Genomic DNA, 14,368 nt, shown 5'->3' on the forward strand with positions numbered 1-14,368 from the left:
ACCTGAAACAAACATAAGCTTTGAAAATATATACATTAACCATAAAAGGCTGAAAATGAAGGTCTGAGAGAGGGGAATGGGGAATAAATGGTTATTAACCCTAAGAATTCATTTCTCTGCTGGTTTTTATTCCTTTCTCTTTCTATCCCTTCTTCAGCTCTTTCTGACGCCCATCTCCTGGTTGAGGATATTCTCACAGCTTTTGTCAATATCTATAGCCCCCAACCCTCAAACTCCAGTCCCCCTATAGATCTTTTCTTTCTATTCTATTTGACTAATCCTTTTGAAATTGAGTTGCAAGGAACTAGGTCGAATACATAGAATGGTGTGAGAAGCGCGAGAAATGGTGTGGTGTGTGCATCCTCAGTTGTGTCTGACTCTTTGTGACCCCCATGGACTGTAGCCCACCAGGATCCTCTGTCCATAGGATTCTCCAGGCAAAAAATACTGGAGTGGGTTGCCATTGCATCCTCTAGTGGATCTTCCCCACCCAGGGACTGAACCCATGATTCCTGCATCTCCTACATTGGCAGGCAGACTCTTCAATTAGCCACCTGGGAAGCCCTAAGAAGTGGCAAATCACTTCAAAAAATCAATAGAAAGTACAGTCCAGTGGAGGAAGAGAATAGTAGTCTCCCAGAGACAGAACTGAAAGTGAGAGAGAGGGCACAGATGTCCCCACTTACCTGATCTTCTAGAAGCTTCTACAAAGGATGTGGATGGAGGAGCCCAGGCTGGTAGGACTTTTATACAGTGCTTGGTCCAGCCTCCTGCAAGACTGACTGGCCACGTGGGCTGAGGTCTTAATTGTGGAGTCACCATAACGAGCTTCGTCTGAAATTGCCCATGGTTTGAGTCATTGCTTGGGATGCCTGTTAATCAGCCTCTCTTTTGGCCTCTGGGTCCTCACCATACCTCAGCAGGGAGGGGCTCCCATCAGATCTCTCTCATTAGAGGCAGCCGCAAAAGAATGTTCATAAAACGTTATCTCAGCCTCAGAACTAGGACTGGGTCCCTTGTCTGCCCAAACTGGTTCAGGATGTGGTGAGATAAGATCCGCCTTGCTCATCTCATCTTCAGCCATGTAAAAATGTATGCCAAAAGTCTGAAGTCTGTCTGGGTCAAGGGACATATGGACCCTTTCAGTCCTTTCTACTAGATCCTTCTTCAAAGTCACACTCCTTTGGACACGAGGAAGATAGGGCCCAAATTGACAGACAACCTACGGCCTCCTGCAGAGAGTGATTTTTTGAAAGGAGATCTGGAGGGAAATTGGAGTCATTTGTCACTCGGGTTGTAAAGTAGGGTGGAGGGGAAGAAAAAGAAGGGAGAAGGCAGATAATCTTCATCTTCTCAACCTTGATTTATGACACTTCTAAGAGTGGAGTTAGCTTCTCAGAGTTTTCATAGTGACCAAGAAAACAGGATGGACCAAGGATCTGTCACTTTGCCTTCTGGAAAAACTTTTATTAGAACTCAGGTTAATAAAAGTTAGAGGGATGAAAGGAAAAGTTGCAAAGCAAGCACACCCAGTTTGCTCTACTTTAAATCTCTGTTTGAGTTGTCACTTCCATCTTGTGTGCCTTCCTCTCCTGGGCCTTTTGAAATCCTAAGCGTTTGTCAAGGCTCCACTCTAGTCTTCTGTCTTCCAAGGAGCCTTTCCTGGTTAAACTAGAAACACTTTTGTCTCTTTCTGAACCCTCACAGTATCTTGTTTGTGTTATTCATATGACATTTACCATTGTCATTGGCTTCCCAGGTGGCACTAGTGGTAAAGAACCCATCTGCCAACTCAGGAGACATAAGAGACTCAGGTTCAATTCCTGGGTTGGGAAGATCCCCTGGAGAAGGAAATGACAGCCCACTTCAGTATTCTTGCCTGGAGAATCCCTTGGACAGAGGAACCTGGCAGGCTGAAGCTGAAGCTCCAATACTTTGGCCACCTGATGCAAAGAGCTGACTCATTGGAAAAGACCCTGATGCTGGGAAAGATTGAAGGCAGGAGAAGGGGACAACAAGGGATGAGATGGTTGGATGGCATCACTGACTCAATGTACATAAGTTTGAGCAAACTCTGGGAGATGGTGGAGGACAGGGAAGCCTGGCGCGTTGCAGTTCATGGATTCGCAAAGGGTTGGACATGACTAAAGTGACTTAGCATGGATTGTTATTTAGGAATTCCAGTTGTTTGTGTACAAGATCTTATTTCTATCTTGGGTTGTAGGTTATTAGGTGGTGGGGGCTGTATGACTGAGTAAGTGAAAGAGAAATGATTATTGATGGAGTAAACACATTAATTAAAGAAGGAGGAAGGTGAATGGGAGACAAAGGGAGGCAGAGAAGGATTTGGAAAATGGGAAAACATTCATTGTACAAGAAGCCCTGTAATCACAATGTGGTGACCTGTGCTTGTTTGCTAAAGTTGACCAATTTTTAGGGACTGTAAAGCTTGAAGAGATAGGTTTAGGTCATTTCCTAAAAGAGGCTAAAATCAGAAAAGCTTCAAAGATTTATACAGTTTTTGGATGCTTGTTCCTGAAAAAGTTTTCAAAAGGTGAACTGGGGGAGACCAGGTGATATTTTGGCCTTCAGGACTGGTACATGGAGAATTGATGTAGCACTAGCCTGGCCCCCTCAGTGTCCTGGGGAGGGACAGATGCTGGAGTGGGGAGGGGACATAGGCCAGCCAGGGGAGTGGTGCTGACGTTCCTGTGAGGACATAATCCTCTAGGCTGCAGTGGGCGTGGGGTGCGGGGGACCAGGAGAGGATTTGGAAGACCTATGGGAGTATCTGAAGAGATAGGTCATTTGGGGAATCTGGGAACTGGATGATCAGGTGTAGAATGGGGGGCTCTCCTCTTCCTTTCTCTTCTCTTCGTTTTTCATCTCCTCCTTCCATTTCTCATTTCCCTCTTCATCTCCTTTATCTTTTCTGTGGAATGCTGTCTAAGACAGGGGTCCCTGGTCTGTAGCCGTTAGGAACCAGGCCACACAGCAGGAGGTGAGTGACGGGCTAGCGAAGCTTCATCTGCTGCCTCCCCCTTATTCGCATTATCACCTGAACCACCCCCCACCTAACTCATCCCCCTCCATGGGAAGATTGTCTTCCAAGAATCCGGTCCCTGGTGCCAAAAAGGTTGAGGGCCATTGGTCTAAGAGACAAAGCAACTCCTTGGGAGGCCTAGGAAGCAAGGCATTCTCTGTTGTTGAGTTTATTCATTGTTTCATTCTTTATTTCAGTCATTTGTGGCCTTGCTTTCAAGCGGCTCACAGTCTCATGGGGAAGATGGACAGAGTTAAGCCCCCACATCCCAGAAGAAGGCCACTACACTAGCCCTGAGTGGAAGGTTCTAGAAGGCTTCCAGAGGAGATGTCTGTGCCATGTTTTACTGGACAGTAGGAATTAACCAGGCAAGGAGGGTGGGCAGGGACCTTCTAGGGAACTTGGAGGAAGGCATCTTCATTAGGAGCTTTTTGAGAGGAGAGGCCAAGGCTGATGCAGAAAAGAGATGGGTGGGAGATTAGGGGAGGAAGCCTGCTTGGTTGAATTCTCCAAGTTTTCTGCAGCAGGATCCCCCAGAAGACCTTGCTCATGCAAAATGGATTTCTGTGTCTTTGGCTGAGCTGAGGGAGAAGGAGACCAAATAGATGTGCAGAACAATGGAGAAACTTCTCATGGAGGAGGGTGAAGGCAGTTAGGAGGAGCCCAGATTTCAACTCCTTGAAAAGGACCGACTCTGAGCCGATCACATTGAAGTGGGTCCAGTGCAATCACAAGGGTACTTCAGTGCAAACAGGCAGAAGAGTCAGTGTCAGAGTGATGTGATGTGAGAAAGATTTGGCCACTGCAGGTTGTGTAGATGTTGAAGGAGACCCTGGCCCAGGAATGTGGACAGCCTCTAGATCTGAGATTCTCCCCTAGAGCTTCTAGAAAGACATGTAGAACTGCTGGCATTTTGATTTTAGCCCAGAGAGACCTATGTCAGACTTATGACTTCCAGAACTGGATGATAATAAATTTCTGATATTTTAAGCCACTAAAGTTGTGTTGAGTTATTATAGCAGTAACAGAAAATTAACATGCCTTCCCAGTGTCTGAGGCTCTTGGAGACTCTGGGGAGGGAAATCTCAAATGAAGAACTAAATTCCCAGCTTAATACTCCTTTTTTTAAGCATATCAGACAAAGACTTGCTTTCAATAATGCATGGAGAAAGAATGGACTCGGGATCCCATTGACTTAGGGGTGACTCTGTTACATACAGTGTGTGTAATATTGGATAAGCTATTTAGCTTCTTAGAGCCTCAGTTTCCTTTTGTTGAAAAGGGATAATACTGTTTCACAGATTTCTTGTAACAAATAAATTAGAAAACATAGGTACCAACACTTAGGGCCATCAAGCTACTTACAGAATTGTAGAGCAATCTGAATCTGTCCAGGACTCACCTCCTCCATGAAGCCTTCTTGACTCCCCCCAGTCCTCCTTGTCCTATTTCCTTTCCGAGTCCCCCCAGCACCTGGTCTTTGACTTGTACTTTTCTATGCATTGAGTTGCGGTAGACAGACTTCTGTACAGAGACTCCAGAGACCTGGCTCTGTCCCCAGCAAGATGTGTGACTTCAGGCAAGTCCCTGGCCCTTTCTGGCTTCATGTTCATCATATTTAAAATAGAAAGTTAGATTAGAAATCAGTCGAGTCCATTCCAATTCTGACATTCGGTGATACCATACATGTGATCATGAATGGTTAGCCTCATAGCTACATGACTTTGAAGTGTACATGTGTGTTGTGGGCTCTTCCTCCTCGACTGGGTTGCAATCCACCCACAGGAAGGCCCAGTCTTCTATCTTGTGCACGTGGCAGTGATCTAGCCAGGTGGCTGGGTGACCTTAGGTGACCTGTCTTTTCCTTGGTACAGAGATGGAGTATTTGGAGTCTGAACACTCAAAAATCAGCCTTAGTGGCCCAGTATTTGGATCGGGGCTGGGACACCTTTGGGGAGATTGTCCCAGCCCACATCTTAAGATATGGTGACTAAGTAGTTTCTCTAATCATCCCTAGCCCTCCAGCAAGACTGGGGACAGTCTGATTCAATGCCACCTGAGATTTAAGATTTTAGATTTCTGTAACTGTCATTATTGGGAACAAGGGTGTAATTAAATAGGGTCAGCAGAAGAGAGTCAGGTGTGTGCAGGACATTGCTTTTTCCCCTTTCCCATCAAATAACTACCTCCTTTGTTCATATCGTAAAAGTTCCCAGACTCCTCTGAATCACTCGGCTGATCCCATCAGCCTATCATAGGACAGCGGCTCTGATAAAGCTGAATGTATCTCGTCCTGTTTCCTGGGGAGCAGGTGCTTCTGGAGAGCTTAAGGAGCTTGTGGATTCCCGGAGCTGAGTCCACTTCTCTTCTCACTTCCTTTCCTTCTGTGTCACCACACAGGGAGTCTGACTCAGAGGTCATGGGAGGGGCTCTGGATCACAGGCCATGGGCCCAGAAGGGCCCATGGATTCCACCTGCTTGTTTTAGCCAAGCATGTGCTTTAAACAGGAGACAAGGAATCATTTACTGGCTGCATTTTTTTAAGATGAGGAAACTGAGGTGCAAAATTGTGTAGGGCCTTGTTCGAGGTTATATGGTGAGCTCGTGTCTGGGCTAGGGGCCTGTCCATGTAAAAACATTTAGGAAACTACTGTACTGGGGATTCTTTATAACTTTAAGGAGGCAACAAAGACACAGACCAGTAAGTAGTTCTTAACAGTTTGGGAGTGATGAAGACATTCCCAGGTGGCTCAATGGTAAAGAATCCTCCTGCCAATGCAGGAGACACAGGAGACGCAGGTTCCATCTCTGGGTCAGGAAGATGCCCTGGAAAAGGAAATGGCGACCCACGCCAGTATTCTTGCCTGGAGAATTCTATGGACAGAGAATCGCATGGACTGGTGGGCTACAGTCCATGGGTCACAAAGAGTCAGACATGACTGAACAACTGAGCATTCAACTCATGCATGAAGATGTATCTATATATACAAACCTTCACTTTCAGGGGGTTCATGACCTCTGGGTTAAAGACCACTAACAGAAAATGGGGGAAATAGTATTCCCAAGTTGTTTGGGCTTGATGTTGGTCTTCAGTCCTTTTCCCTCTGAGTCTGGGTTCAGGATAATCTTGGCATAAAATAGAGTCAGAAATCCTGTACTCTTCCAACAACTAAGCCACTGTGACTTCGGGTACATTGTTTTCCTCTCTGGAATTTTGTTTCCTCACCTGGACACTGAGGGCCTGTTAAATGCCGCATCCAACTCTCATATCCAGTGATGACAAAGTCCCCTTCTGACTCCTACTGTGATTCGTGATCTCCCGGGTCCCAGCTGGGGAATAGCTTTCAGGCTGAGCATCACTTCCTCCTAGCCTGGGAGAGAGCATGGAACTCTTTAGGTGAGCTATTTGAGGTTTCCTGTACCTGGAAGACAGGTGCAACTAAAAATACCCCAGTATGCATTTTATGATCCGTTTGTATCTTAGAATCCCTATATTAATATTTGGCATTTGACTTTCTGTATTTACTGATCTGTTTGCTGACCATTAACAGCTGTGACATAGAAGCAGTTATGACTTGTCATCATCAATAAAGCCTCCCAGGGTGAGCCTGTATGTGTACCTGGCTGGAATATCTGGTCACATAGAAGCAGAATGGGAAAATAACACAGGTTTGGTAACTGGTTACTTCCTGCCATCTCCCCAGTTGCATGTGTGTAGAGGTGGGGGATTAGTGAACATGATCGCTAAGGTTCCTTTCAGCTTCAAAGTAAGACATCCTTGTATTCCGTGCACATCTTTTCATAGCACGGGCTCACCTTGCCTGTTGTCCCCAGCTGGCCTCATTGGAAGACTTAGAAGTGCTTTTCCAAGACTGACGGTACACACCCTGGTTCTAGAGAAAACGTGATGCAAGGGAGTCTAGGGTAGAGTATCTTCTTTCTGCCCTTCTGAAGGACCCTCAGAACGGCTTTCCCAGGAAAGGAGAAGGCTTGGTCCTGCCCCCTCACATTATCTGAGAGCCATCAGCCTGGCACTGCACAGATTCTCAGGGTGCCACTCTTCATGTGTTGCTTATTTACACAACCCTCTACCTTTTGGAGCAGGTGACTGCTGCTGGGGCTGGGAGTAATTATGGCATTCTGCTGGAAGGTGGCACACTCATCATGTTCCAGCCATCTTCCAGCTGAATTGCCTTTGATCCAGGTTTTTTTTTTTTTTCCCCTCCCCCGCTGGGAAAGTAGTCATTAAGAGATGTCTATCTTTTGTTTCATTTACATAGTAGAAAAGAGAACTAAATTGGCAGATGGATGGTTTCATGTTCTCAGAGCTGGCCTCCATCCAGTCTGTGCCATATCCTCAGGGCCCCCAGGAGAGCCCCAGTCCCTGACCCACACTGCCATGGAGCCGCTTGGCTGTGGGACTGTGATCCTATGCCTTGGAGGCAGGCACCAGAGCAGAGGCGTGCTCAGGAGAGGAGAGGTGGAGAAAGACGTTCTTCCTTCTTTTCCTTTTCTTTTTTTGTTCATTTGAGCAAATGAGAGGAGCTTGAGGGTCTCTGAGGCATTCATGATTATATCACTTTTTCCTATTACAAAAGAAATAGAAGCCTATTAATAAAAAGGCAGAAAATAAAACTACTTCACTGGTTACCCATAACTCCATTGTCCTAAAGTGACTAGAATGCTGACAAATTTCCTTCTATTATTATTATTATAGAAATTTTGGATTAAACATAACTGTTTATGCCATACATTCCATTAATGTTTATATCAGTTCAGTTCAGTCACTTAGTCATGTCCTACTCTTTGCAACCCCATGAATCGCAGCATGCCAGGCCTCCCTGTCCATCACCATCTCCCGGAGTTCACTGATACTCACGTCCATCGAGTCGATGATGCCATCTAGCCATCTCATCCTCTGTCGTCTCCTTTTCCTCCTGCCCCCAATCCCTCCCAGCATCAGAGTCTTTCCCAATGAGTCAACTCTTTGCATGAAGTGGCCAAAGTACTGGAGCTTCAGCTTTAGCATCATTCCTTCCAAAGAACACCCAGGGCTGATCTCCTTTAGAATGGACTGGTTGGATCTCCTTCCAGTCCAAGGGACTCTCAAGAGTCTTCTCCAACACCACAGTTCAAAAGCATCAATACTTTGGTGCTCAGCTTTCTTCACAGTCCAACTCTCACATCCATACATGACCACTGGAAAAACCATAGCCTTGACTAGATGGACCTTTGTTGGCAAAGTAATGTCTCTGCTTTTGAACATGCTATCTAGGTTGGTCATAACTTTTATTCCAAGGAGTAAGCATCTTTTAATTTCATGGCTGCAGTCACCCTCTGCAGTGATTTTGGAGCCCCCCAAAATAAAGTCTGACACTGTTTCCACTGTTTTCCCATCTATTTGCCATGAAGTGACCAGATGCCATGATCTTTGTTTTCTGAATGTTGAGCTTTAAGCCAACTTTTTCACTCTCCTCTTTCACTTTCATCAAGAGGCTCTTTAGTTCCTCTTCGCTTTCTGCCATAAGGGTGGTGTCATCTGCATATCTGAGGTTATTGATATTTCTCCCGGCAATCTTGATTCCAGCTTGTGCTTCTTCCAGTCCAGCGTTTCTCATGATGTACTCTGCATATAAGTTAATGTTTCATTAAAATTTATTTATCCAAATCTCTGTTAGATTGAATTGTCTCTAAGTCACACTGTGATAATTTGCTTTATATAGACTTTTTTTTTTCATTTTGGAATTATTTTTCTTTGCATGAATTCCAAGACAAGGAACAATTGGGTCCAAGAGTTGAATCACTTTATGCTTTTGATACATATCATATTCTTCAAATTATTTTCTAAAAGAATTTTGTCTATTTACACTTTCACCAATAGTGGCACAGTGTTTAGCATTGGGGTTCTGGGGTTTATTATTTAAAAATGATCATTATAAATTTTATGTATAATTTCATATTTATGTATTTACATAAGTTTAGATACATAAATATGGTTTCCGCCTTGGGGTTATGCCTGCAAAGACCCATCACATACCCAGATTATTTGAATAGTTTTCTTCTGGTGCTTTTATGTTTTGTCTTTTTGATGTGTTTATTCCAGAGATTTGTTTTGGTGAGAGGGAAAAGATTAACTTAAATTTTTAAATAAAAATTATTCTAGCATCAAAAAGTGGCCATTAAATATGTGAATAAGAATGATACCTTATTGTTCTATTTTCCTTCTCTCTCCTCCCTCTTTTCTTTTGGATTTCTAGTGGGTGGAAGAGTTTCCCACCTGTTACCAACAGTTGAACGTGCCCCACCTCCCCTGATTCCCTACATCAGACTTTCAGAGGTTCCTGCATCCAGGAGGAACCTCTCTGCAGGACCCTACAGTGTGGGTGCCAAGCTCCCATTCTTGCTAGGAGACTCTGAGACCCTCAAGGCTCTGCATGTCAGAGAAGACAACTGGTCATTTTGACATCTGAAGAAATGAGGGGATTGTACCCTAAAGGCCTTGTCTAGCTCTTGTGCCCTAAAAGTGCTTCTGCAACCAGCTGATTATATGACCTTGGCCTAGTGGGGGCCGCAGATGTCTTTTCTTGGGCACATTTTGAACTATTTGTACTTACTGTACCCTTTGCTGTCCTGAACCATTTTCCAGATTCAAAGGGATAGAAAGATGTTTATGGGCCATAATTCTACAGGAAGTACCACAGATTTGGCCTCTTTCATTACCTCTGTGATAGTAGAGAATCCTAAACCTACTTCTGCTCAGATGTTGTGAGCTTGGGCATTGTTTTTGGACAGAAGCAATCAGATTTCTTTTCTGGAAATAACAGGAGTGCCTCATAACATATCCATCAACAAGCTGAGTCCTCCTGGTCAAGGACCATGGCGCATGCAGGGGGCTCTAAGGGGTGAGGAGACCCATCCTGAAGAGGAGCGGAGACTGGTGGAGATGAGGGAAATTGAAATGGTGGCGGTGAGTCCACATTCCTGGGTCCTGAAGTCCTGGTTCCTACAGTTCTCTCTTTAATTTTACATGCCCTCTCCTCATCCTAATATCCTTCCCGGCAATACAAATGAAAACTTCCCTTTGGTGAACTGAGCCACTTTGGATGTACACTCCTTGTAGCTGTGTGTGTGCTAAGTCACCTCAGTCATGTCTGACTCTTTGCGACCCTATGGACTGTAGCCTACCAGTCTCCTCTGTCCATGGGGATTCTCCAGGCAAGAATACTGGAGTGGGCTGCCATGCCCTTCTCCAGGGGATCTTCCTGACCCAGGAATTGAACCCAGGTCTCCTGTATTGCAGGCAAATTCTTTACCGTCTGAGCCAGCAGGGAAGCCAGAGGGAAGCAGAGCTAGAGTTTAAACACATGCAGCCTGTTTTCAGAATGTTCCGGCCCAGCATCAGGCAGTGGGACTAAAAGCCATGGCAGACTTCTTTCCTTGACTTTGCTGGATCTTTCCCCAATGTCCACTCCCTTTCCCCCTCATGCCCGCTTCCTGCCTTGTGCTCAGTGTGTCCCCCGGGGATGCCACTTCGATAGCCATGTTTATAGCTTTCTCAGGTGGTGCTCTAACAGGGCATGTTCCCCGGGTGCACCCCTCAGAAGATGCCGCATCCCTCCATGCAGCAGGTGGGGTCAGATGCATGGCCATCTTCCAAGGTTGTTGAGTGTGGAGGGCCTGGGTCCTAGCCTCACGCCCCCAGGGGATTGCTTCTTACTGGTATTAAAGCTGGAAGACAACAAACCCCCAACTGCCAAGAAACCAAGAGAAGGAAGTCTTGCACAGCAGAGGAACACGTTTACTTGTCAGCTCATGGCTTCAGCTCTCAGCCCCTCGGTGGTGAACGTGATGAGATGGTGGAGGTAGTGGGCTGGGTGGCACCCTTGGTGCCTCATTCTGGGGGTGGGCAGGGTGGTGGGCATTTAGGAGGACAGGACTTGACACATGGCTTAGGAGGGCAGGGTGGTGGGCAGGGCGGTGGGCAGGGCGGTGGGCATGGTGGAGGGCACTTTGGGGGTGGGGGGCACGATGGGGGACATGGGGGACACGGGGTGCACTTTGGTGGTGGGCACTTTGGTGGCTGGCACTTTTCAGAGCACCGCTGCAGCAGCCTCTTTAAACAGCTGGGCTGGCATTTCGTTTCGCACTTTTGTTCACACCCGGGATCACATTGCTTGGGCTCATTCTTGGGCTCACCAGGTTTATTTTTATCATCACTCGACATTCCTTCTTGATTCTCTGAGCCCTGTAAAGAGATACATGACAGGTTGTTTGTGGGAGACCATATTGCAGGGTGGGAGGGGGGCCTCCTGCTCCTCACACGTCCTGCCCTGTGCCCAGCCTTATTCTTAAGAAAGCCTTTCCTGGGACACGTTCAGGATTTAGACCAAATTCTTATCTAAGGGCTGTCTTCTTGTCCTTGCAGTGCATTACTGACAACATTTCTTGATCTCATCACCCTTACTTTGCTTTCTCTGCATTTATCCTTGTCTCTGTTCCATAGCTCCTAGAGCAGGAGTTCTTAACCTAGGGTCCTGGGACCCTGCCCAAACTCAACATAAGAACCATACTTAACCATATATTTACCAGTGTAATCAGTATCTTCCATAACCCCAGGTATTTTGTTTCATTCATTTAAAAACATTATTCCAGGACATGGAAGCAACCTAGATGTCCATCAGTAAATGAATGGATAAGAAAACTGTGGTACATATACACAATGGAGTATTACTCAGCCATTAAAAAGAATACATTTGAATCAGTTCTAATGAGGTGGATGAAACTGGAGCCTATTATACAGAGTGAAGTAAGCCAGAAAGAAAAACACCAATACAGTATACTAACGCATAAATATGGAATTTAGAAAGATGGTAACAATAACCCTGTGTACAAGACAGCAAAAGAGACACTGATGTATAGAACAGTCTTACGGACTCTGTGGGAGAGGGAGAGGGTGGGATGATTTGGGAGAATGGCATTGAAACATGTATAATATCATGTATGAAATGAGTCGCCAGTCCAGGTTCGATGCACGATACTGGATGCTTGGGGCTGGTGCACTGGGATGACCCAGAGGGATTGTATGGGGAGGGAGGAGGGAGGAGGGTTCAGGATAGGGAACACATGTATACTTGTGGCAGATTCATTTTGATATTTGGCAAAACTAATACAATTTTGTAAAGTTTAAAAATAAAATAAAACAAAACAAAACATTATTCTGAGGAGTCCATAAGTTTGGAAGTCCACATTTCTAAAGGCATCCATGACATGACAACCATGTTAAAGAACTCTTGTAAGAACACCTCCACATCCCTCTGGAAATTGAATGGGAGGATATATTAGTGGGCTTAGTGACCCAGGACACTTATTTCAATTCTATGTCCTGTCTAAGCTCTCAAAACCTTAAGAATTGATTTTTTTTTTAATTTGAGGGATGAGGATGGAAAGAGTTGAATCCCCACCATGAGTGGGCTCCCATGGACCACTCTGGAAACTCCTCTCCTAGTTGATTAGGATGAGGGAAGAAGTTAAGAGGACATAAACGGGGAAATTCTAGTTTCTCTGAAAATATGAATGTCAGAGCCACAAAACGTGATTTTCAGGAGGAATTCCTTTTCCCCCTCTGTTAAATTTTGCCCTGAGCTAAGTCTTCCTCTATAGACTGTTTGACTTCTGGATATGGACAGAGCTCTTATGTCTCTAATAATACTTGCAAGTTGGATAAACTTGGCACATCTTGGATTTCCTTTAACAGTATAAAAATAAATGTTTAAATCTACTTTTGTTTTAAAGTCCGTATGACTTTCTGAAGAGACAGATAATTACATTGAACTCCAAAATGGTTAAGAATCACTCTTGCAAATGAATTGTAGCTAGCTCTTGCTACTGAGAATAAGAGGAAATTTTCACCCAAACACAGCTGTCATTTCAACCTTGTTCAGTGCCTGGGCTGTGGTGGGTCATTCCCCAGAAAGGAGAGGTAAAAGATGGGGCATTTCTAGTTGTTGACATGCAACTCACCCCTTTGTGTTGTTACTGAAGCTGACAAGTAGTCGAGTGAGGTGGATATTATGGCTGTGCCCGGGAAGGTGTATTTTCCCCTCTGGTTCCTCTGCCCAGCTCTGAGGAAGCCGGAAGAGGAGAGAAGGAGACAGCCACTTGTGACCTCATTGCTACATCATCAAGTAGCAATTGTTGTATGGCTCCAGAGCTCCCAGCTCAACTCAAGTCTTTGAACATGAGAGTAGGCTATGATCAATACCTCCTTCACTCTCTCGTCCTCTCCCCAACCCTCAAAATTCATGCTGGTGAAATCAGGCTGTGGTGAAGGGTACTGAACTCTAAGGCCAGGGAACCTTATTGTTGCTGGTGACAGAAAAGCTCTGTTGGCACCTGGTCTCTCTCTCCTCTCCTAGCCTCCTAAATCTTAACTCCTTTGAACTTGGCTGTTGTTTATCTTTCTAGGAGAGTTTCCTAGGACCTAGCACAGCTGTTTTGACTCTCCTGTCCTCCCTGTGTTTTTAGCATGAGATTCCAAAATCTATTTTTAAAGCTCCATACTCCCTGGTTCAAATTCAAGGATTACCTTAGCACTTTTTCTCAGTATCTCTTCCTGAAATTCACAGTTTTCTGGATTCTATGATTTTTTTTTTTTAAATCAAGGAGTGGCCATCCCTTGAAATCTAAGGTAAATCTTGCCTATTCTAAAGAAATTGAGTCTGATGCCCCTGACCAGTTCTGACCTGTTGGGCTAAGCCCCGTTCCAATACTAGAGTGGAAAAGGTTGCCTCTAAGAAATTCTTTCCTTGATTTTTCAAAGACCTGGCCAGGGGGTCTTTGTGGTTGCAATAGGGATGTGTCTAGGGTAGTAATAGGATTAATAAAGGCAACTAGGGCTCAGACACACATGATGCCTTGAACCCTGGTCCAGGAAATTCATCTTGGCATTTACTGATGAATGGACATCATCATTCACTGATGAATCATGAGTGATTTTTGGCTAAAATTGTGATATGATCACGCCTAAGGTGTTGAAAGATATTTTTGACAGCAGTGTAGGGTATATTGGGGAATGGAGTGGTGGAATGAAAGTTGAACTAGGTTGTTTCAAAGAAATCAGAAAAATTTCCAACTCTGAAGGAAGGCAGTGGCGGTGTGGAAGAAAGAGGGTGCCAATGAGACAAACATCATCAGAGAGGCAAATTTATGGGATTTGTTAGTGGAAAGTTAAGAAAATTAAGAAAGAGGACTCCCCGGTGCTCCCATTGTTAATGGGTGCAGTGCATGCTCAGTCATGTTTGACTCTTTGTGATTCCATGGACTGTA

General features: G+C 45.0%; 1 protein-coding gene across 1 annotated transcript; it reads right to left on the minus strand.

The window, feature by feature from the left end:
- Positions 1 to 10,825: 10,825 nt before the first annotated feature.
- On the minus strand, positions 10,826 to 13,189 carry LELP1 (late cornified envelope like proline rich 1). The gene is made up of 2 exons (XM_019958355.2): positions 13,064 to 13,189; positions 10,826 to 11,288 (listed from the first exon to the last, which is right to left on the minus strand). Exon 2 carries the CDS (start codon positions 11,265 to 11,267, stop codon positions 10,935 to 10,937), a length of 333 nt encoding a protein of 110 aa, XP_019813914.1. The 5' UTR covers positions 11,268 to 11,288; positions 13,064 to 13,189; the 3' UTR covers positions 10,826 to 10,934.
- Between the last annotated feature and the right edge of the window lie 1,179 nt (positions 13,190 to 14,368).

The sequence above is a fragment of the Bos indicus genome, chromosome 3, assembly GCF_029378745.1.
Source record: "Bos indicus isolate NIAB-ARS_2022 breed Sahiwal x Tharparkar chromosome 3, NIAB-ARS_B.indTharparkar_mat_pri_1.0, whole genome shotgun sequence".
NCBI lineage: Eukaryota > Metazoa > Chordata > Mammalia > Artiodactyla > Bovidae > Bos > Bos indicus.

What these genes read in the sequence shown, in the direction of transcription:
- LELP1 (XM_019958355.2), bottom strand. Translation starts at nt 11,267, where the DNA reads ATGTCGAGTGATGATAAAAATAAACCTGGTGAGCCCAAGAATGAGCCC.